This window comes from Musca vetustissima, unplaced genomic scaffold (genome assembly GCF_032173495.1).
Source record: "Musca vetustissima isolate MV318-11 ecotype Yass unplaced genomic scaffold, APGP_CSIRO_Mvet_v1 utg34763, whole genome shotgun sequence".
Lineage (NCBI taxonomy): Eukaryota > Metazoa > Arthropoda > Insecta > Diptera > Muscidae > Musca > Musca vetustissima.
The window spans coordinates 113328-139396 of record NW_026879410.1 but is presented as its reverse complement, the minus strand read 5'-3'; the positions used below and the strand labels follow the sequence as shown (position 1 = coordinate 139396).

At 35.5% G+C, this 26069-nt stretch overlaps 2 protein-coding genes across 2 annotated transcripts in view; both read left to right on the top strand.

Moving 5' to 3' along the window:
- The window catches only part of LOC133324310 (E3 ubiquitin-protein ligase MYLIP), a 36071-nt gene extending 26017 nt beyond the window's left edge, over positions 1-10054 (top strand). The window contains exons 2-3 of the mRNA XM_061533156.1: positions 8041-9143; positions 9211-10054. Coding sequence (XP_061389140.1) covers positions 8041-9143; positions 9211-10054 — 1947 coding nt within the window. The remainder of the gene's footprint in view (positions 1-8040; positions 9144-9210) is intronic.
- Positions 10055-17483: 7429 nt separating this feature from the next.
- Positions 17484-26069, top strand: part of LOC133324309 (uncharacterized) — an 85255-nt gene continuing 76669 nt past the window's right edge. Inside the window, exons 1-2 of the mRNA XM_061533155.1 lie at positions 17484-17576; positions 17622-19256. Coding sequence (XP_061389139.1) covers positions 17484-17576; positions 17622-19256 — 1728 coding nt within the window. The remainder of the gene's footprint in view (positions 17577-17621; positions 19257-26069) is intronic.

Here is a 26069-nt window from a genome sequence, read left to right as displayed (position 1 = left end):
ACGTGATTGAATTATGTGAAAGGATTTTGTGTGTTTCATGTGAAAAACACAAAACCGAAAAACATTTTTTTGCTTATAATACTTATCATGTATTATTTTGTTTATCTTGCGTATTCTGTTGGGTCATAACGTTTTTAGTAGGTCAACAAAATTGTTTTGTTGACTTTTCCCCCGTCCTCTGCATAACCATTTCTTATACAAGTTGCTATTGTGAATTAGTGACATTACCACTAATTGGATAAAGGTCTAAAGTCTCAAGTTTTTTTTATCAATCCAATGTCAAATGTCAATTTGGACTTTATTTACGTTTTCATAGGCGTTTTACGCCATACGCCTATCAGGATACGAAACAATTATCTGTGATTTTGTTTTTTTCAATCTTTAAATCCCTAATGCTGTCAGCTGTTTTACATTATACTCAACATACAAATCGCTATTGAGAATGGTAATGCCACCGTTTTCATAGGCGTTTTGCGTTATACGCCTATCAGAATACGAAACAATTATCTCTGATTTTTTTTCTTCCATCTTTAAATCCCTAATGCTGTCAGCTGTTTTACATTATACTCAACATACAAATCGCTATTGTGAATGGTAATTCCACCAATGGGATAATATATTGAAGGCTTGAAGGCTATATTTATATCAAATATGTTTTTTTTTAATTTATTTGAAATCCCTAATACCTCATAGGATACAAGACAATTGTCTCTAATCGTTTTCAAGCTTTAAATCTCTAATGCTGTCAGCTGTTTTACATTGCAGTTAACATACAAGTCGCTATTGTGAATGATAATGTCACTAATTGGCCATTTTTATCAAAGGGATTATGGAAGGAAAAGAAAACAAAAAACACGAAGAAAAACAGGAATAAAAACAAAGAGAAACAAACAGAAAAACATGTTTATGTGTAGCCACCCAATGTGGAAATTTAATCCAGGCTGAAAACCATGACCTTACAAAAAAGGCATTGATTGGCGCCCAATCAATTTTTTAATTTAATATAAATTTATATAACTCAAAATTAATATATTACTTAAAGAAAGGGAAAGCAGGAATAAGAACAAAGAATAGAATAGCTGCAAGTATTTTTCCTGCTGTGGAAGAGCTGGAGGTATTCTTTTGCTGAAGAGCTGCAGTATTTTTCGTCCTGTGGAAGAGCTGAGGGTATTCTTCTTACCTACAGTGGACCTGCAAGTATTTTTCTTCTTTGTGAAAGAGCTGGAGGTATTCTTCTTTCTATAGGATAGCTGCAAGTATTTTTCTTGCTGAAGAACTGCAGGTATTCTTTCTACTCAAGGAGAGCTGGAGGTATTCTTCTTTCTATAGGAGAGCTGCAAGTATTTTTCTTGCTGAAGAGCTGTAGTATTTTTCGTCCTGTGGAAGAGCTGAGGGTATTCTACTGGACCTGCAAGTATTTTTCCTCCTGCGGAAGAACTGCAGATATTCTTCTTCCTATAGGAGAGCTGCAAGTATTTTTCTTGCTGAAGAGCTGCAGGTATTATTTCTACTCTAGGAGAGCTGGAGGTATTCTTCTTCCCATAGGAGAGCTGCAAGCAAGATCTATAAATAAGGTCACCCAGATAGCAATCGAAATTGGAAAACAGCTGTTTTTTCTCAAGTCTAATGTAAAAAAATGTCGACTTTGTTTACGTTTTCATAATGTAAGTCAATTCACAATAATGAATTTTGATAGCAAACTTGGTGGTGGCGCAGATATCCAGCTGGTCTCCCTGGGTGACCTTATTTATAGGTCATGGCTGCAAGTATTTTTCTTCATGTGCAAGAGCCACATAACCTGAATGAAAAGAATCTGAAAAACTTATCTTCAAGGTTGATCTTTTATATTGAACTGGGTGGCGCCCAATCAATTTTTGTTTTTAAATTTGAAATATTTTAAAATTTTCAATTATATGTTTTTCTATAGCTATTTTTTCTCAAGTCTAATGTCAAAAATGTCGGCATTGTTTACGTTTTCATAATGTAAGTCAATTCACAATAATGAATTTTGATAGCAAACTTGGTGGTGGCGCAGATATCCAGCTGGTCTCCGCAGATATTCAGCTGGTCTCCCTGCAAGTATTTGTTTCCTGTGCAAGAGCCACATAACCTGTATGAAAAGAATCTGAAAAGTTTATCTTCAAGGTTGACCTTTTATATGGACCTGTGTGGCGCCCAATCAATTTTTGTTTTTAAATATATAAATATATTAAAAATTTTCAATTATATGTTTAACTTAAATTCATTGTCAATTGAAGCTTATAAATTGTGCTTGGTGGCACCCAATCAATTTTTGTTTTTAAACACAAAATTTATTAAAATTTTCATTAATATTTTTAACTTAAATTAATTGTTAAGATCAAGAAAACATGCTCACCTGCTTTAAAAAAAAATTAAGGAAGGAAAAACAACACACCAAAGAAATAAAGAAAAAAAAAACCGGGAATAAAACAAAGAAAATCCATATAAACATGTTTTTGCATGTATGTGTGTGTCTCCACAACCTGGAAATTAAATCCAGGTGATGTTTGAAAAACCCAAAACAAAGGCCTTTTGTGTAAACAACACAATGTTGGGTACTCCACACAGACTCCATGCATCTCTGCAGCTTTTTCGTCTGCTTCTTCTCCTCCTCTATTACCATATACATACATGAGTAATTTCAACAACATGCACTGGCATGCCAACAACAAACATTTATGTTTAGTTGATCGGGTTTTTTTTTGTAGTTAGTCAGTCAGTCATGTCTTGTCTTGTGAAGACAACATTCATCACAACACACATCCCCAATCACATCAATGAAATCACAACGTGAGCAACAAAACCAGGGGGTACAAAGTCCACAATTTGTTTGGGTCGCAGTCCAAAGTCCAATTCAACTAACAAAAAAAAAAAAACAACAACAACGAGCAACAACAAACAATACCCGAATACAACGCTTCATCAATGTATTTTGCCATACCTCTTTCTTTCTTGTTGTTGCTGTTGCAGTTGTTGTTGTTGCTATTTGGCATTACTCTCAAAATTGGGAATCTCAGACAGACAACAACAAACCACAACAAAAGAAGCGGCAAAATGCTGCACATGTATCTCTTTTTTGTTTGAGAAGGGGGGAACTAGTTTTATTGTTTTACAAACAAAAATCTCTCTCCCCTTCCCCTTTCCCCTCTTCTTCTTCTTCTCCTTCTCAAATCCCCCCACACAAATTACACGACAACATCTCTTAATTCTATGAGAACACTGACACAAAGATCAGTATTTTTTATCTCACTCTCCCTCTCTCTCTCTCTTTCACACATTGTAAGGTAACAGAGTTTTTATCTAAAAACTAAAAAACGTTTTTTTTTTGTACACTCAGCAATCAGAAAATAGCAAAAACAAACAAAAAAAAGAGTATGAGTTCACTAAAAAATTTCCATGAGTGCTAAAAACCAAAATAAACTCAAGCACATGTGTTGCACAGCTTATTGCCCAAACATATGTTCGTGTGTGTATATTTTTTATATTTTTCTCCTCCACCCCCCCATTACCTTTCTTCTTTACCATTTTCATCATCATCCTCCTTAATTAACATTAAGTTTGCATGTCTCTACAACTTCCATTATTAAACTGGTGTGCGTGTGTGAACGGGGTTTTGGACTTTGCACCTTTCAAAAAACCACATTTTTTATTTGTTGTTGTTTTTTTTTTGGTTCGTTTTGTTTTGTTGACATTAGTTCCATTTGCCATAATAAGCGTACCAACAATCATATTTATACATATTTATAATATCTGATATGAACACTACCCGAAAATGATTGGGTATGGTGGGTTTGCAAAAGATAAGAGAAGTTGTTAATAGTGATATGCACGCTTGGAAACACGTTTAAAGGGGGGTATAATAATAATTCACAATGACGGGTTAACATGTGTGACACGTGCCATTGGAACCCACCTTGCTTTTAATTAGGGAGGGATTTTTTTTAAAGGTTGATCAAGATCTAATAATAAGGCCAACCAGCAAACGAAAGTCAGCTGTTTTTTCTCAAGTCTAATGTAAAAAATGTGGACTTTGTTTACATTTTCATAATGCAAGTCAATTCACAATAATGCATTTTGACAGCAAACTTGAGTGGCACAGATATACAGCTGGTCTCCCTGGGTGACCTTATTTATAGGCCATGGATCTATTAATAAGGTCACACAGCAAACGAAAGTCAGCTGTTTTTTCTACAGTCTAATGTCAAAAGATTTCATAATGGAAGTCAATTCACAATAATGGATTATGACAGTAAACTAGAGAAGCAGCTGATAACCAGCTGATCTCCCTGGGTCTTGAGTTTGATTCATGATGCAATAATAAGATGATGTATCAAAACAAAAACATTTGGTTTTTCATCCGACCATCTGTGGCACCCAATCAATTTTTAATTTAATATAAATTTATATAACTAAAATTAATATATTACTTAAAGAAAGGAAAAGCAGGCATAAAAACAAAGAATAGAATAGCTGCAAGTATTTTTCCTCCTGTGGAAGAGCTGGAGGTATTCTTCTTTCTATAGGAGAGCTGCAAGTATTTTTCTTGCTGAAGAACTGCAGGTATTCGTTTTACTCTAGGAGAGCTGAAGGTGATCTTCTTCCTATTGGAGAGCTGCAAGTATTTTTCTTCAGCTGTGCAAGAGCCACATAACCTGGATGAAAAAAATATGAGAAACTTATCTTCAAGGTTGACCTTATATGAAGGTATTCTTCTTCCTATTGGAGAGCTGCAAGTATTTTTCTTCATGTGCAAGACCCACATAACCTGGGCGAAAAAAATATGAGAAACTTATCTTCAAGGTTGACCTTTTATATAGTGACCTGGGTGGCGCCCAACCAATTTTTTCTAGTAATATTTTTTATCGTTCGCAACATTGCCACATCGAATTCAAGTAAAAACTATGCACTTTGACAGTTAATTAAATAGTCAGCTGTGCTACATTGACGACCTATTTATAACAACACACGATTACAACGAATCAATAAATCCTAATAATTCACAATAGATATCTAGCATGCAACATGTTCCGTATTTGTTGTGTCAGAAAGCAATCGAAATTGGAAAACAGCTGTTTCAAATATGAAGTCATAATAATACATCTTCCAGGATGACCTTATTAATAGGCATTGGCCAAATCTGTTAATAAGGTCACTCAGCTGTTTTTCTCAAGTCTAATGTTGTCAATTCACAACAATGGATTTAAACACCAAACTTGAGAACCAGCTGATCTCCCTTGATGACTTTATTAATTGGGCTTGGTCCTTTATTTATGTCCAGGCTCATATAACAAATCAATCGGAAGCAATGAAATATTACTATTTTGATTAAATTAACTTTTTCCTGTCAATTTTTTATTAGCTAGCCATTTTTGTGTCTTTCTTAATTCAGCTATTTGATTTTGGTAAATCATCTTTGTTACATGTAAATTTATCCTTTAAAGAAAGACATTTAATATACGGCACTTTTTAAAGCTGTACTTTTAGATATATTTTCTTGTAGTCAATGTATGGAATTTAGATAACCCACATGCCAAGGCATATTAATAAGGTCTTTCTGGGAAAACAGCTTGATATCAGCTGTTTCTCAAGTTTGCTGGAAAATCCATTATTGCGAATTGACCATGAAAACATAAACAATGTACCACTATTGTGAATGAAAATAGGATTCAGTTTTTATAACATTTTTAATTAGTTTCATTGACTTTCCATTCTCATTTGATTGTCGTCACTGTACTGGGAATTGATAGCACACACATATGGAACACTATTGTGAATGGATAATATAATACACATTTTTTATAACTTCTTTTAAATTAGTTTTCTTGACATTTGTTTTGATTTACAGTGGTCAATGTACTGGGAATTGAAAACGCACACATTTGTAGCACTATTGTGAATGAAAATATGATACATATTTTTATATATTTTTTAAATTAGTTAACTTGACTTTTAGTGTGATTTACTGTGGTTAATGTACTGGGAATCGATAACGCAGCACATGTAGCACTATTGTGAATGAAAATATGTTATATTTTTTATAAATTGTTTAAATTAGTTTCCTTGGCGTTTAGTTTGATTTACTGTGGCCAATGTACTTGGAGTTGACAACCCAACACGTGTAGCACTATTGTGAATGGATAATATGATCTATTTTTTATTACTTTTTCTAATTAGATTCCTTGGCTTTTAGTTTGATTTACTGTGATCAATGTACTGGAAATTGATAGCACAACATGTAAAAAACTATTGTGAATGGATAATATGACACATTTTTATAACCTTTTTTAAATAGTTTCATTGGCATTCAATTTGATTTTATTGTGAGCAATGTACCGGGAATTGATAACCCAACATGTGTAGCACTATTGTGAATGGATAATATGATACAATTTTTATACGAATTACAAAATTTAATTGAAAAAAAAAACTATTTAATATCAGTAAGCTTACAGCTGCTTAACAATAATCGATAAATAACGATTATTTTCTAAAATTAGTGCGCTTCGTAACGCGACGTAATCACTACCTTACAAATTGAAGTAATTCTGTAACATCATTAACTGTAAACCGTTATTTACACATGTGTTGGTGATGACTTGTTAAGAATTACTCAGTGACGTAGCGTAAACGTAACGTATGTGTCAATAAGCACGTTTTAAGCGTTTTTCATGGCGTTTCAAGGGAATTAATAGCAAATTCAAAGGATTTGTGTTAGAAATAAAATAATTTATGAGTTTAAAGGAAATTATACCAATTTTAAAGGATTTTTGTTAGAAATAAAATAATTTATGAGTATTTTCGTGTTATTTAAAAATAAAAATTAAAAAATAAAAGAATTTTAATATTTTTATGATTTTTTTATCTATCATTTATAATTTCCACACATGTGTTTACTTATCGAAAATTAGGCGGGTCATAAAAATTCAAATTATCTTAATTTATCACTGATATTTTTTATTACTGAAATTTTTCATATTTCCACAACTGAAATTCTGCCATATTATAGGGTACTTTGTTCAATATTGTATATTAAAATTATCACATTTATTAATTTTCACAAATTTTATTGTAATTTTCGCATGTTGTTGCTAAGTAGTATCTTTTTATTTGTGTGTATCTCATATCGATTTTTTTTTCAAATTTAAAATTATACATTACTCATCAACACACTTCGGAATATTTGTTTATCGCATATATATTACCAATACTAAATATGTCGTTGATCCAGTTGTTCAACAGAAATCAACAACAATTTAAGATATATATACATTTTTTTGGAAGTCCCAAAAAATAAACATGGCCGAACAAAATGAAAGGTGTTCTTTTTTTCCAAATGCTGTACAATAAATTATGTATATATATATATATATATATATTGTGTGAGCTTTCCTTATCGTAAATTAAATGTCAACTTGCCTAATCTGTAAACAATATTTATATTAATAATTTCCAAAGATAAACACAGGCCCCACTCAGTCAGATAACAAAAAAAAAAGAAGAAAAATCGGAATGATAATAATGTTCAAATATTTATATAGAAAATACTGTACTTAGGCTAGGTTATTATTAAATACATGTCAAGGTGTGGTAGATAAAAGGTATTTCACATCGATTCTTTGTTTTGATAAGTAAAATAAATAAAAAAGGACCAGAGAACCTTATAGGAAAACTATCTAAATTTTCTGTCTCTCTATCTCTTACAATTCCCTAGTGATAACCTATTAATCCGTACAAGCCAACCTTATAGGAAAACTACCTAAATTTTCACACACACTCTCTCTCTCTCTCTTCTTACAATTCCCTAGTGATAACCTATTAATCCCTAGAAGAGAACCTTATAGGAAAACGACCTAAATTTTTTTCTCCCTCTCTCTCTTCCTTACAATAGGCTAGTAATGACCTATTAATCCCTACAAAAGAAATTTATATGCATAATACCCTAACTTTCTCTCTCTCCCTCTCTCTTACAATTCCCCAGTGATAACCTATTCATTTTTTCTCTCTCAATTTTCCTTTCAGGTCTGCAAAGCCTTGGACATAATCTGTGAAATGGAATATTTCGGTCTGGAACATTGGGCGCCAAATCAAAAAGAGTCACGTACCCGCCAATGGATCAACTTGCGTAATCGCCTATCCTGTGATGGTACCGGCGGCAGTGGTATACCCTTAATGTTGGCTCTGCGTGTCAAGTTCTGGGTCCCAGTACATTTTATCCTGCAGGATAGTGTAAGAAATCTCTTTTATATGCAAGCCAAATCGGATCTGTTGGAGGGACGTTTAAATGCTCGCAATTGGTCAAATGCTGCTAAATTGGCAGCATTCCTGTGTCAGGCAGATGGTTTAATATTTAATGAGGCTACCCTGAAGGCGGAGTGTCCGTTGAAAATGCGTCGTGAACATGAAAAGAGGTTGCAGGAGCAACAACAACAGCTGTTACAACAACAGCAGCAGCAACAACAGTCGGCTCAGAAGGAACGCAAAGATCGGGATCATGTGCTGTCGTTTAAGAAGAGGAGGCTATCGAAACAGAAGTCCGTGGAGAATATAGATACACCACAAAGTCAGGCAAATGCTGTCGCAAATTCCTCCTCCGCCGCCGCCTCCTCTCCCTCAACATCCTCAGCGTCCGTAAATTCAAACTCGGCATCGACGACAGCTTCCACGATGCCAGCTGCTGCTTCGACCTCCTCCTGCCCGGCCTTGACCTGTAGCTTACACCAAAAACCACTTACCTCAAGTACAAATGAAACTACTACCAAAGTACCTAACGAAACGAAAAGTGCCTGCGATATTTGTAGTCTTAACGAGTCCATAGAAAATACCATTAAAAATTCTCCCCTGCGTATCTATCAGGATTACGTGATAAGGCCAGTAAATGAAGATGAGACCGGCCACCTGCCCGATGAATTTCTCAAGCAGATAGCCGTGGAACATGGCAAATTGGCAATGTTGAAAATGTCACCCAAGTCCGCTAAATATTGGCTGCTGCATGAGATTCAAGATCTGCCTGGCTATGGTGAGGAAGTTTTTTGCGGTTTCACCATTGGTGAAAATTCGCAGCGTTGTGATATAGCAGTAGGAGCGCATGGCATACGAGTTTCAACCGGAGATAATGTAAAGAAGTAAGTGATATCTTTTTTGTTGTTGTTGTTTTTGTAATACTAATTTGTTGTTGTTTTTTCTTTGCAGCATTCCATTTAGCGCAATTGCTGCTGCTAAATCGTTTAGACGTACATTTAAACTAGAATATGTAGACGATAACAATGATCGCCGCGAAGTGGATATTAAATTACCCAAACACTGCATTGCCGCCGGTTTGTACCGTTCCATTACGGAGCGTCATGCCTTCTATGTGTGTGACAAGGTGCGCGGTGTGGTAACCAATCAATTTACCCGAGATCTCAAGGGAACCATTGCCTCGATGTTCAAAGAAGACACCGAACTGGGCAAGAAATACATTTTCGATATTCGCCATACGAGCCGTGAGGTAATTGAAGAAGCCAGACGCGTTTTGCATAAGCGTGGCATTGTAACCTCAGTGCGTGATAATGAGCTGGCATCAGCGTCAACGCCATCCTCGTCGTCGTCGTCGGCATCATCGCAAAACGATGGCACTGAAGTGGAAGACCTGGCACATTTAATGCCCATTATGAAAGGTTTCAATGAGACTTCGGCCAATGCGGCAGCCTCATCGATGGCCTGCAGTTTGGATATGATGTTGCGGGAAAAAGAAGAACGTGAGGCGGCAATTGAGCGCTGTGTTGACACTCGCATCTCCGAGGCAATGACATGTAAAATATGTATGGATAATTCCATAAATACCATGTTTAATCCCTGTTGTCATGTTATGGCCTGTTCCCAATGTGCAGCCCGGTGTGATAAATGCCCGAATTGTAGGGTCAAAGTTACGGATGTGGTTAAGATTTATTTGCCACCTGAATTGAGGAGTTCATCGTCGTCGGCGGCAACTACGCCCACAAAAAGTCATGAAACCACAGCAACAAATGTACCTAAATTGACAGCGGTGGCCTAAATAAGCCCAATGGGAGAAAAATTTCGCTCTCCCAATTCCCTGAGACCTCTAACGAACCAGTATAACACTAGTGAAGATAAATAGCTATTAACACAAATCTATCTACTACTTCTAAATGGGCGTTTAGATTCACGAAATCCCATATGGCATCTCAAACATATGGCATTGTCGTATACGTCAAACGTGATTCACTGGATTAGTCATGGCACAATGAATAGGTAGGCCATTTAGCGCAGCTGATGTCTTGATTAATTGTCAAAGTGGGTAATTTCTACTTGAATTCGTTGTGCAGTGTTGCCAACCACTTGAAATATTATATGGAAAAATTTGACAGATAATCGAGACAAAAACAAAGGTTGTTGTTGTGATACATCACCTTATTATTGCATCATGGGATATATATGACGTACGCCATAAATTTGACATTTGAAATCAAGTGGATTTACTCTAAACGCGTTCATATTCTACTTCTTCTTCACATTGAACTTGAATAACCAATATTTTCTTCAAATTCCTTCAATTTGTAGCATTTAAGTAAATTAAAAAACAACAACTAAATAACAAGAAAAATGTTCTCTTATTTGTTAAGCACCTATTTATTATTATTAATTATATTAATTATTATATTATTTTTTTATGATGATTTTTTATTATTATTTTTATGTGTAAATATTATTATTATTTTTTGTTTGTGTATTTGTCCTTTTGATCTGATGCAAAATGAAAAAAATTATAAAAAACAAAAAAACGACCAAGATTTGTTATCATCAACAACAACAGAAACAATTTTACGTTTAATTATAAAAAACAAAGATATAAACGTTTTAATTACAGTCGCAATAAAAAACAATGCAATTATATACATACATATATAAACATACCTGTAAACAAAGTGTTTTTTCTTTTTTCCAAATGTGTCATTGACTCACTGAGGGAGGGTGAGTGTCTGGAATTTTTTATTTACATATTGGCATACTTGAAGTGTCATATTTTTTCGTTTTGTTCTTATTGGGGTTAACAGATAACATTTGTTGGGAATTTTCAGTGACAATTTCAGAAAAAAGGATAATGTCAAAAATCTGTTTATCATCAAATGTCAATAATCTTTTTATCAAGACAGCTGTGATAATTCAGCGGAATTTATTTCTAACATTTAAAAGATAATGAACTGTGTCTCATTTATGGGGTTATTGGATTAGAGTATATATATTTCTGTTAAAAAATATGACAATAGATTGAGATCATGGCACAATAAATAGAGCAGCTGACTATTCGATTAACTGTCAAAGTGCGTAGTTTCTACTTTAATTCGATGTGCAATGTTGCCAACCATGTGAAATATTACTAAGAAAAAAATTGACAGATGGTTGGGATCATGATGCAATAATAAGGTGACATATCAAAATAAAAACCTTTGTGTTTGTCCCGACCATCTGTCAAATGATTCCTTGTAATATTTCGGTCAACTTTTGCGAAACATCCGTAACACACGAGGCGTTACAGTGACCACGTCCGGAGACCTCACTAAATAATTCAATCGGTAGTAGCGACGGGCGGTGTCTACAAAGGGCAGGGATGTAATCAATGCGAGTTAATGACTCACGCTTACTGGGAATTCCAAGTTCATGTAAACAATTTCAGTTCACAATCCCAAGCATGAAAGTGGTTCAGCGGTTTACCCGGATCTCTCGGTCTAGGAAATACACGTTGATACTTTCAATGTAGCGCGCGTGCATCCCACGTGCACATCTAAAGGCATCACATACCTTTTATTGCTCAATCTCATTATTGCTAGACGCAATTTGTCCATTTAAGAAACTAGTGTCCTTATAATGGGACAAACCAACAGGTACGGCTCCACTTTACGAATGAAGGCAATAAAAGCTTCAACCACATAATCCTTAAAGCATCTATTTAATATATTTGAGTTTCGTTCGTTATCGGAATTAACCAGACAAATCACTCCACGAACTAAGAACGACCATGCACCACCACCCATAGATTCGAGAAAGAGCTATCACACACTTATGTTCGGACCTGGTAAGTTTTCCCGTGTTGAGTCAAAAAATATGACAATTGAGTCAATTTCTTTAAGTTTCAGCTTTGCAACCATACTTCCCCCGGAGCCCAAAAGCTTTGGTTTCCCGGGAAGCGACTGAGAGAGCCATAAAAGTAGCTACACCCAATTGCTAGCTGGCATCGTTTATGGTTAGAACTAGAGCGGCATCTGATCGCCTTCGAACCTCTAACTTTCGTTTTTGATTAATGAAACATTGCACATCGAATACAAGTAGAAATTACCCACTTTGACAGTTAATCAAGACATCAACTGCGCTAAATGGACTTCCTACTTATTGTGCTATGGTCGGGATAAAACCAAATGTTTTTTGTTTTGATATGATTGCATCATGGTTGAGATATAGGAAAGTTGACAATGACGTGTTTCATTAAAGCTGCTTTAAGGTGAACTATTAGGCTATTAATTGTAAGGAAAATTAACAATAAAATATAGTTTTTATTAAAACACATTTGATGTAAACATAGGTATAGGAATTACGAAAAAATTATTACTAAAATGAGAGGAGGCAGAAATGACATATACATTAGAACTTTTTACCGGGTTAACCTACTTTATGAGGACATACATGCAATGAAATTGACAAATTAAAACCACTGGGTTAACGAAATCCTGTACAATGTAAAACGGCATTTACATTAGAACTTTTCTTCCGGGTTAACCACCTCTATGAGGATTTAATTGACATATATTGGTTTGTTCCAATATTGTAAGCATTACATAATTATACAAGGTAGTCTCATGCAGTCATATGTTCCCAATTTTTTCATAAACTTGCCTTTGACAGTATTCAACTTTCAAATTTTAAATGAAAATACCCTCCTTCGAAATGTACTCATATCATGTGTTCAGTGGCAAAAATCGCTAAATAATATAAATTTATAAATATTTTGAAGTTCCCTGGCTCTAAAACTTATAAATATAAGGTGGAACAACCATGGTTAAAACTTCGTCGCAGTGTTCAGCTTTAGAAAATAAATTTTATTTAAAATTTGCCAATCGACATACATAAAAATTTATGGAATTTATTTTTCATTTTATTTGAAATTGATATATGAATTCCAAATTAAAAAGAGTAGCCATCATCAAATTCTCAAATGAGGCTACCTTCTGTAATTATGCCATGGAGTCTAGTCAAAGTGAAATGAAAAAAATTGACATTTTTCAACGTAAATAATAATGAGGAAAATAAACGAAATCCTGCGATTTCTTTTTCAAAATTGTGGTTGAAGTATTTGAACATTTATTGTTTAATTTTATTATTTATCAATTTTTGTTTTTTATTTAAATATATATATATTGACGGTACATTTTATTCTATTCAATATTTCCATTAAAATCTCTTTTTTTAATTTTAATGCTGCAGCGAGGAATATTAAAATCTCTTAAAACCTTTTTTATTTAATCTCCGCTATTAATTAGGTTAATCAAATGATCAATTACAGGGTGTGAACTACCCTTTTGTCAAGACAATCCAATTTTTGGTAGTTGGCAACATTGTTACACGTTTTAGTTGGGAAATCGATTTTTAACTTATCGAAATAGAAATAGAGCGGCAAGGCGACGTATTAAACTGGCTTGACAATTTTTACTCAAATTCCATAAAAAAACAGCTGTTATTATACGAAATAGGATGGAGGTTCAATAATTTACATACTTTTGTAATAATAGCCTAAATCATAGTCCATTAAATTGAAATTTACATGTTTAATAACAAACCTTTTTTCAAGACAATACTTTGTGGTAATTGACAACATTGTCCACGTTATAATTGAACCAAGATCTATTAATAAGGACACCCAGGTAGCAATCGAAATCGGAAAACGGGTGTTTTTTCTCAAGTCTAATGTCAAAAATTTGGACTTTGTTTACGTTTTTATAATGAAAGTCAATTCACAATAATGCATTTCGACAGCAAACTTGAGTGGTAGCTGATATCCAGCTAGTCTCCCTGGGTGACCTTATTTATAGGCCTTGAGTTGGACATTTTTGACTTATCGAAATAGTAATAAAGCGGCATGGCGACGTATTAAACTGGCTTGATATTTTTTTGCTCAAATTTCATATAAAAACAGCTGATATTATGTGAAATACGACAATGGTTCAATAATTAAGATACTTTTGTAATAATAGCTTAGCTCCATTCTCGGTTTCTACAAAATTTCAAGTGAAAATCACAAGAATTCTTGAAGACATAGCCGATTTATTGTGTCTGCATCAAGTGACGGCAAAAAATCTTGAAAAATTAAAATTCGAGAATGGGGGAGGTCCCCTTAATCTAAATAATATATATAATCACCGACGTAGCAAAGGGAATGGGTGGGCTTGATGCTCGACGAAGTGTTTTTTTACATTAATTTCTAGTATACAACAGAAACATTTTCAGTTCTTGGCAAACAAAGTAATTTACTATGGAGATTTTAATATGGTATATTTATTAAAAGGTAGGGCATTGCTATCAGCTGATTACAATTTTGTTTCCAAGGTGGCTTGTTACGCTATGGAATTGTTATCGAGTGGATTTGTAGTCTAAACTCGCTCTATGCTATAATGCCGAATTACTGGATTGGACAAAAAGCGCATTTAGAAAATAGCTTTTATGGTGATAAATTTGAGCTCGATTGAATTGTTATCGAACTGAATTTACATCGATTTACGGCTCAATATCTCGATTTGCTCGACAATTAGATAATAGTTTTTTTTTACATAAATTGACCTCGATTTAATTACTGTTGAGTTGAATTTACCCCAATTACCACTCAATACCTCAAAATCCTATCCTAAATCGAGATACTCCCCAATAAACCCTGCTTTTGCCACAAAAAAAAATATTATCGCTTCTCCTAAAATTATGCTTCAAATTACATTAACTACTTTGATTCGATTTACAAATCGATTCGATTTAAAAGTTAAATTGACAGATTTTCTATGTCACACACATGATTTGATATTCATCGAGGCTACCCCAAAGGCGAAATATACCCCAAAAATGGGTCGTGAAAAGTCTATGACATTTAAAAGCAAAATAATCCACAAATAATTTAAAACATAAATAAGTGCGACGAAATGGATTAAACATTAAAGAAATTAAATAATTTGATTGAATTAATGGAATAATTGAATAATTTAAATAATTAATTTAATTGAAATTGAATAAGGTAATATATGGCCTGTTCCGTACTGCAAGAATCTACTATTTTTTACTACGATAACACATTTTTCCTTTATGATATCGGAAAAAATAGTAAAATCTCATAGATTCTTGCAGTACAGGAACAGACCAATAATTAATATTTTCATACATGATTTTGACACGCATAAACTCAATTGTCTTCGATCGTTCTGTTTCTTGTAAAAGCAGGGTAAAATCAGCGGAGCTTCTACTGCAACAACAAACGGCTTATCTGTCGCGATTTTCAAATATGTCGTAAATTTTAACGTCGAATGTTTACCAATTGAAATCGTTAAAATCATTCAAAATTCTATCCTAAATCCCCAATACACTTCTCCTAAAAGTATGCTTTAAATTACATCAAATACTTTGATTAGATTTACAAATCGATTCGATTTAGAAGTTATGATCTAAACACGTCAAACTTTTATTTATTTTACTTAAAGAAATACAGCTGTAATTTACCTAAAATTACAATTTATTTTTAATTTATCGCTCTCTGCACCATTTCGATTTCTAGCACTCTATTCCTAGTTATCGACACCCCACAAAATAGCAAAAAACGATTTCCATCACCCTATACAATAGAGCTCAACAAATGCACCTGCAAGAAAAAATCGATTGCCAAAAACCTTTAACGATTAATCGATTATTGGCAAATCGGTCTATAGATCCCTAATCAGTATGGCTCGGTTCTTTGTTGTTCCATAATTAATTTCTCAATTTTTAATGGAAATAATTGTAAAAATATTGCAAAAATCTTGTGAATAATACCGCAGAATATCGGACATTTGCCGTCGTGCAATATTTAGACAACGAAGTGAGCGTAACGCATCAATAAAACGGGATTTGTTTTGCTAGGCCAAAATTGAAGTGCAACGAGCGAGCGAGTTATCGCACAGAAAAAAAGGCTAAATAATTTTTTTTTGTTACCGACAACACCAACAACAGCAGCAACAACAACAAAAATAGTAGTAGCAACAACAACTAAAGTCAATTGTATGATGATATTTTGTGTGTTTAGGGACACGACGTTCGGTGAAAAGTTTCGTTTTATATAGTTTTTTTGTATTTTCTCGTTTTTCGTATTTTTTTTTTTTTTGTTAAATTGGAGCAAGGTTCCCGCTGTCGTACTACGACGTTTTGTGTGTCCGTCTGTCTGAAAGTCGTGTTGTGATTTTTTTTGTGTGTAAAGAACAATTGGAATAATAATCGGAAAATTATTTTGTGGAAATAGAGACAGCAAGATTGAGCAGGAATTGCAAAACAAATTTGAATCGGTATTTATTCGTTCGGGAAGAAACCACAATTTAGAACTTGACCAGCAGCAGTGTGTTGCAGCAGTTGTGTTGCATTGTGGCCTCCACACGCTCCTCCTCCTCCACCTCCTCTTCCATATTTTCCATTACAACAAATTGCCTGCCTGGCTGGCTGCATTCGAACGACGTCAACCATCTATTCGAGTACGTTATGACAACAACGAGGACACCACCATCAACTCTACACTCTGGGTGGGCTACTGCTTCGTCGATGCAATTGCAAACCAATAAAAATATCAAATAAAACAATTTTCGTATCACAACAACAACAACTACGACTGCAGCAGCAGCATCAGCTTCAGTGTAGAAAAATAAATATATAAAATTTTGCAAAAGCAACAACAACGACAACAACAGCAAATCGTCAAAATTCGTATCATCGTCATCTCATCCCATCAACATTGATCGCCAAACCAAAACCAAACAATCAACCAACCAAGCGACCGACCAGCCAGCCTGCCTGCCAGTCAGCCAGCCAACCCATCATCTGCAGCAGCAGCAGTAGAACCAGCAGAGTGCATTGAGTGCATACATAAATAAGCGCACACGCACACACACATAGTTCCACATACACCCCATCAGATATATGTATATACAGCTGTATCCAATTGCCACAACACACAAGTGCCTCAAATGTGCCGGGATAGATGAATTGGCTGTTTAGGATAACAAATTGCCAAACCAGGTCTATGGTCCAATAATAGGAGGTCCCGGAGGAACCACAGACACACACACCAGGTATGTTTGATGGCTTAATTTGTTGCAAGGGATTTAATTAATTAATATTCTTTCTTACCTACCTTGCAGAGAGAGGAAGCAGAGGTAGAGACTAAGAGAATTGCTTTGCCAGCTTAGTGAATAATGGAAAAGGCCAAGGCTTATATTAAAAATGAGCTTAAAAGTAGCCAACAGCAACAGCAGCAGCAACAAGCGGAGCAATCTAGGCCTCCATCGGCCTCATCACAACATCAGCAGCAACAGCAGGCACAACAACAACAGCAGCAGCAACATTATGCTGCCGCTGTGGCCGCCCATCACCATCATCAGCTGCAACAACAACACCTCCAACATCAGCAGCTTCAGCAACAACAACAACATCATCTCTATCGCTCCGCCGAGGCAATGCCTTTGTGCTATGTTTGCGGTGGCCAAGGGGCCTATCAAATGTTGCGTATAAAACCCAATTACGAACGCCCTCAAGAATCCTATTTCCCATTTTTGGAACGTCATGAACCTCCAACCGGAGTACCCCAAGTCTCTGGGCAACAAGCCTATGTTATGGCCTGTCATCTCTGCTATCTATCGCTTAATGAACAATGGAATGCCTATGAAAGGGAAAAGAAGCCACACATACAGCGAATCTATCACATGAAAAGGGTAGATAATAAACCCTATATAGGGGCTGATATTGCCACACAGGGTGAATATGCTGCCCAAATGTTGGGTCTGAGTGCCGAGCATTTAGCCCAATCTAGCCTAGCTAATGACAATGTGCAACAGCAATTACAACAACAACAGCAGCAGCAACAACAACATCGTCAGCAACATGCCGCCTCACCACAAATGCCTTATGGCTATAGTCGGAACAGCAACAACAACACACCACATTATCGCAATGAATCAGCTTATAATGCTACAACGAATCCCAATACCAACTCACTACACCCACAACAAATGGCCGGTGGACAAGGAGGAGGTTCTTTATCTCGGAACTCTTCACCCTCCCCAGCACCCAACACCGCTCAAGATTATTATACCCGAAACTCGCCACTCTCTCTTTCGCGTAATCCCAATGAAAGATCACAATCCTTGAGTAGGCCACAATCACGTGAGGGTGGTGGTAATTTACAGTTACCATCCCCCTCTTCACGGCCCTCCAGTGTACAAGGTAATGCCTTTGAAAGCTTGAGCATTAAACCCTCATCATTTGCCCATCACAAATTGAAATTGGGTCAGCTATCCTATTCCAATTCGGTGTTGCACAATGCCTATGGTCAGGGTGTTACACCACCATCCCACTACAACAGTGCTCCACATTTGAATATGGACCCAAATGCACCGCACAATTATCAAATAAAACCCACACCACCACCAAGGGATATGTCACCCTCAGATCCCAATGCCGGGCGTACCACAACACCTCAACATTGTCCCCCCAGCCCCTATAGTGTTGACTACAGTTCATCGCTGCAACGGGAACGAGAAACAGAAGATGTCTTGGATTTGCGTAACACCCGGCCATCTTCAATACCACCAAATCCAACGGGTGCGGGAGCCACACATAATACCATATCCTCAGCCCCCTCAACACCAACGGCAATGCCAAATAATAATAATAGCAATACCACCCCAGTTCCACCGGTGGTTGATGTGGGCATTCTGGATTTATCAATGCCCGATAAAAATTCCACCACCGAGGTGTGTTATGCCTGTGGAGAGGAACAGCGTCGTGGTAGTCTAATTGAAATTAGCACTCTCAAATCCAAAGATGATAAAGTGGATCGTCCATATTTTCCCATCTTTTATGATATGCATCCACGACCGGCCAGATCGCGTCCCATGGATCCACGTGGCATGATCCAGGCATGTCATTTGTGTTATGAACATTTAATGAAGCAGTGGCATCATTATAAGGTAAGTGAAGAACCGTTTTTTTCTAAGAGAATTATTTTGTAATATTTAAAATAAGGAATATGGAAAATTTTGGGTGAAATATTTAAAAAAAAAAATATTTGAAAAATTCTCAATTTTTGGGAATAATTTTTAGAGCGCAATTTAAAAATGTTTTAAAAAAATTATCCCTCTTTGACTTTAAAATTCTTTACAAAATTTTGTATCAAGAATTTAAGGGTTTTTATTCGAAAACCTGAACTTATATTTGAGGTTATGTTGCAATATTTGGGGTTATGTTGGAATATCAAATAATTTTAAACATTAAGAACATTCTGTTTAAAATTTAATTTAATTTTTGTACCAAGAGATTTTATTCGAAAAAAAGGAACGTATATTTGAGGTTATGTTGCAATAATTGAGGTTATGTTGCAATATCATTATCAATTATTATTTTATATAATAAAAATCCTTTTTAAATTGTTAAATATATTTTTATTCTTATAATTAAAAAATATTTAAGAAATTTCCACGTTCTTTTATTTTTTAATTCGAAAAAAATCTCCTTTAATTGAGGTTATGTTGGAGAATGCAGGTAAAATCAGTCCAAAGTATTCTGATGATTTTTTTAAATTTGTTTTGAAATATTTTCATATGTTTGATAATGTATTAAATACAACAAAAATTTATCAATTTCCTTTCTCAGATTTGAGGTTATGTAATAATCAAATTTAAGGTTATGTTATAACTTAATAACATAATTGAGGATGTTATAACCTAATAACATATTTAAAAGAAATCTGAATACAAAATTCGAAATAATGGTACCTTCCATGTTCGGTATATTGGAAGTTTAGACTAGTTTTTCATACGAATTCCCTGTAATTTGTTATTTTGAGTTCTCAGTGGGCAAGAAAATCTCAATGCCAAAAATTAGTCATATTGGCCCATGTGTCGGGGTAGCTCTCTTATAACGGTACCTCCCAAATTTCGTTATTTCGGGGAGATTAGGGAAGGATTTCAACCAAATGGGCTGTCGTTTCCACGACAGAGGGGTCTACGATCTGAGACTTACTCGGCCAACGTCTGTCACCTCGGCCCATTGTGTAAAAGCAATAGGGCTGCTACAACAACAACCAAAGGGGCTGTGATTTTATTTCTTGGATTCTGATTGGTTAGAAAATCTTTCGACCAAAAATTACCAATAATGGTCCATATTTCGGGGTGACTCTATTTAACGGTGCCATCCATTATTCGGTATTTTGGGCACCCTTTATAACCGAATTGACTGTAATTTGGTATTTTTAGTTCTCATTATGTAGGTAATCTCAATACCAAAAATTATCAATATTGATCCATGATTTGAAATAGACTCCATATAACTGTTCCCACTATTGTTCGGTATTTTGAGGATCCTCGGGAATGTTTTTCAATCGAATCGGCTGTAATTTGGTATTTGGAGTTCTCATTGGTTCACGTTTTGGTATAGTCCCCATATAATGGTACCGATCATTATTCCGAATTTTGAAGATATTGTGCATGTTTTTAAAACCGATTTGGCTGTAATTTGATATTTTGAGTTTTCTTTGATTGGTAAAACTTGATACTAAAAATTATATAAATTGGTTCATGTTTAGGGGTAGCCCCCATATAATCGTACCCACCATTATTCGGAATTTTGAGGATTTGGGGCATGTTTTTTAATCGAATTTACTGTAATTTGATATTTTGAGTTCTCTGTGGGTGGTAAATTTTGATACTAAAAATTATTTATACTGGTCCATTGTTATGGATAACTCCATATAACCGCACCCACCATTATTCACAATTTTGAGAATATTGGACATGTTTTTAAATCGAATTGGCTATAATTTTATATTTTAAGTTCTCATTGGGTGGTAAATCTACCTACCAAAAATTGTCAATTTTGGCCCATATTTCGGGGTGGACCCCGAATTGGCTATAATTTTATATTTTAAGTTCTCATTGGGTGGTAAATCTACCTACCAAAAATTGTCAATTTTGGCCCATATTTCGGGGTGGACCCCGAATTGGCTATAATTTTATATTTTAAGTTCTCATTGGGTGGTAAATCTACCTACCAAAAATTGTCAATTTTGGCCCATATTTCGGGGTGGACCCTATGTAACGGTATCACCCATTATTTGGTATTTTGGACACTCTTTATAATCAATGTGGCTGTAATTTTGTATTTAGGGTTCTCATTGGTTAGCAAATGTTCTTACCAAAATTTATCAATGTTGGTCTATGTTTCAGGATAGCCTCCATATAACTGTAACCCCAATTATTCGTAATTTTGAGGATCTTGGACATGTTTTTCAATCGAATTGGCTGTAATTTAATATTTTGAGTTCTAATTGGGTGGCCAATCTTCCTACCAAAAATTATGCATAACGGTTGACGTTTTGGTATAGTCCCCATATAACGGTACCCATCATCATTCCGAATTTTGAAGATTTTGGGCATGTTTTTAAAATCGATTTGGCTGTAATTTGGCATTTTGAGTTCTCATTGGGTGGTACATCTACCTACCAAAAATTATCAATATCGGTTCACGTTTTGGTATAGCCCCCATTATGCCGGTACCTCCGATTTTCGGCATTTTAATGGTTTTGGGAACGTTTTTCATTCGAATTGACTGCAATTTGGTATTTTGAGTTCTCATTGGGAGGCAAATTTTTCTATTGACAATGATCAATATCTGTTCATATTTTGAGTATTTTTGGCACGTTTTTTCAACCGATTTGGTTTGAGTTCTCATTGGGTGATAAATCTTCCTACCAAAAATGATCAGTATCGGTTGACGTTTTAATATAGCCCCCATTATGACCGTACCTCCGATTTTCGGTATCCAATGATTTTACACAGGTTTTTCAACCGAATTGCCTGTAATTTGATATTTGGAGTTCTCATTGAGTGATAAATCTCAGTATCGGTTCACGTTTATGACCGTACCTCCGATTTTCGATATTTTAAGTATTTTTGCGCGTTTTAACAGCCGAATTGTAGGTAAATTTGAAATTTTGAGTTTCTTTGATGTGTCAAACCTTATTCAGCAAGGCTGACTTGAAGATTGCCAAATGGAAACTTAATTCACTCGGGCTGAATTGAAGATTTCCTATTGGACATCTAATTCACCTAGGCTGATTTGAAGATTTCCTAATGGAAACCTTATTCAGCTGGGCTGAATTAAAGATTTCCTAAAATATACCTAATTCAGCAAGGCTTAAAGGAAGATTTCCCAATGGTAATCTAATTCAGCCAGGTTGAATTGAATATTTCCTAATGGAAACCTGATTCACCTAGGCTGACTTGAAGATTTCCAAATGGAAACTTAATTCACTCGGGCTGAATTGAAGATTTCCTATTGGACATCTAATTCACCTAGGCTGATTTGAAGATTTCCTAATGGAAACCTTATTCAGCTGGGCTGAATTAAAGATTTCCTAAAATATACCTAATTCAGCAAGGCTTAAAGGAAGATTTCCCAATGGTAATCTAATTCAGCCAGGTTGAATTGAATATTTCCTAATGGAAACCTGATTCACCTAGGCTGAATTGAAGATTTCCTAATGAAAACCTAATTCAGCTGGGCTGAATTAAAAATTTCTTAATGGAAACCTAATTCAGCTGGGCTGAATTAAAGATTTCCTCATGGAAACCTAATTCAGCCGGTCTGAATTGATGATTTCCAATGGAAACCTTAATTCAGCTGGGCTGAATTGAACATTTTCCATAGTAAAACTAATTCAGGTGGACTGAATTGAAGATTTCCTAATGGAAACCTAATTCAGCGGGGCTGATTTGAACATTTTCTAATGGAAACCTAATTCAGCCGGGCTGAATTAAAGATTTCCGAATGGAAACCTAATTCAGCGGGGCTGAATTGAAAATTTCCTAATGGAAACCTAATTCAGCGGGGCTGAATTGAAGATTTCCTAATGGAAACCTAATTCAGAGGGGCTGAATTGAAGATTTCCTAATGGAAACCTAATTCAGCGGGGCTGAATTGAACATTTCCTAATGGAAACCTAATTCAGCGGGGCTGAATTGAAGATTTCCTAATGGAAACATAATTCAGCTGGGCTGAATTGAAGATATCCTAATGGAAACCTAATTCTGCTGGGCTGAGTTGAAGATTTCCCAACAGAAACCTAATTCAGCTGGGCAAAATTGAAGATTTTGTAATGGAAAGTGAACTCATATTAATAATTTTAAGGTTATGTTGTTACACTGATTACATCGCCTCATTAATTTCATATAAAGTCAGCTAATTTTTGAAAAATGTGTGACAAAATCTATCCAAAAATTTAATAATAATTCCCATGTCTATTTTTTTTATTTTCAAATTTACCATTCATAATTTTCTTCTTTTCTGGTATGTGTAATCGCACATGTTATTCCTTGCAACATCAAAGCTTCTACACACAAGTGAACCGGTCTTGTTTAAGCTTCCATCGCAACAACCAACCAAACCGACAAACAAAAATACCACATCGCGCCTCTGATTTCTTCTTCTTCTGCGTTCGCATGTAATCCGATAACGCAGGAAAAAAATGTGTTATCGCATCGCATAAGTGAACTACCAGGCAGCAACAGACTACCACCGGCTGCAAGTAGTTCTACACGACTTAATGTATTGGGTCATATCTAGTTTTAGCTTGAAAAAAAAATGTTCTTTGCTGATTGGCTCCTGCCCTCCCTTCAAAATTGTGTTGGGTTACCACTTTTGACAACATCTTATTATCAGTGTTTAGTGTGGGACAGACAACACTTGTGTGATGTCTGTCCAGCCTGCCTGTTTGGCCTGGTCTGGCTTTTGTGTCGCACATTTTAAACAATTTTTTTTGCCACTATTGCAGAAATTATCATGCCCAGAACAACAACAACTGCGCTCTATGCAAAGATACATACGTTACAAATTTGATAACGTGGAAAACTGTGTAGGGTAAAGAAACTGGCGCCAAGTTTTGGGAACAGTGGTGTCAAAAGGCTTCCAAGAGGGGTGGATTTTTAAAGGTCTTCATTTAAAGAATTTTTTCTAGGCCTACTACGATATTGAATTTATTTTTTTTAAGATTTTTTTCCAGGGCATCCCTATTCAGCTCGCCTATACAGACTCCCTGACCTATTCAGCTCGTCTATATAGACTGTCTGACCTATTCAGCTCGGCTATATACACTCTCTGACCAATTCAGCTCGTCTATATAGACTACCTGTCCTATTCAGCTCTTCTATATAGATGCATTGACCTATTCAGCTCGTCTATATAGACTCACTGATATATTCAGCTCGTCTATATAGACCCCCTGACCTATTCAGCTCGTCTATATAGACTCCCTGACCTATTCAGATCATCTATATGGACTCCCTGACCTCTTCAGCTCGTCTATATAGACTCCCTGACCTATTCAGCTCGTCTATATAGACTCCCTGACCTATTCAGCTCGTCTATATAGACTCACTGACCTATTCAGCTCGTCTATATAGACTCACTGACCTATTCAGCTCGTCTATGTAGACTCACTGACCTATTCAGCTCGTCTATATAGACTCACTGACCTATTCAGCTCGTCTATATAGACTCACTGACCTATTCAGCTCTTCTATATAGACTCCCTGACTTATTCAGCTCATCTTTATAGACGCACTGACCTATTCTGCTCGTTTATATACTCGAAGTCTTGAGAATACGGGTTGAATACACTCCCTGGCCTATTCAGCTCGTCTATATAGACTCCCTGACCTATTCAGCTCGTCTATATAGACTCCCTGACTTATTCAGCTCATCTTTATAGACGCACTGACCTATTCAGCTCGTTTATATACTCGAAGTCTTGCATTTTTTTAGCCCCCTTTAGTTATTTTCCTCATTAAAACCACTGTTTTTGTTAATTGACCGGCCGGTTCAGTTATACCCAATGTACTTGCTGTGTGTCGTGTGTGTGTGCCTGCCAACCCGCTATGTTCTCATACTTATGTGTGGTGGTCGTCGGTCGGTCAATCAATCCAGCCACCCTAGGATATGTAACGAACATGTCGCGTGTGTCTCTGCTGGTTTTTATTAATATTGCCGGTTTTTGTTGTTGTTGTTTTAATTTTTTATTAGTATTGCCTTGCCTGTTTGTATCAATCACTTAGACATCCAGCAAGCAGGTTGATCGACTTCGTGATGGAATTGTTTTTGCCACTGTATTCATGTTACACGTTTCTCTTTAAGATGATACCACGGCAACAACAACAGCAAACCCATAAAACAACATAACATGTGGAACATGTTGTCGGTATTTCTATTTGGCCATTATTTATTTTTTTGCTGATTTTGCTGACTGCTACATTTTGTTGATGGTTTGATTAGGGAGGGGAGAGAAAAATGTTGTTCTCATGAAAATTTGTTGCAAGATTTTTTTCTTTCTTTAATTTACCATAACATTGGCAGTTTATTATTAAACACTCCATCGTTTGCTAGGGAAGGGGATTGAGGGGATTTTTCGCAACACGAACATTGCTAGCTTTAATAACTGTACCCCACCCCCCTCCATTTCAACTACTACCTGTGTTGTTTCTGGATTTATAACATTGTTTTTCTTTAATGTTTATTTAATTTCTCTCTTGTCGTTTTGTTTGTTTTTCCATATATTTTTCCTATACAAATTTACAAACTGCTAATATACACACACACACACACTCGTTTGTGTATTGTGTGGAAAATAGTTTTCTGTAAACAAAAAAATTATACAAATAACAAACCATGTCATTTGTGATGTTTCTGTTATTGTTATTGTTTATTTTCTTCTACGCTTTTATAGTTGCTAT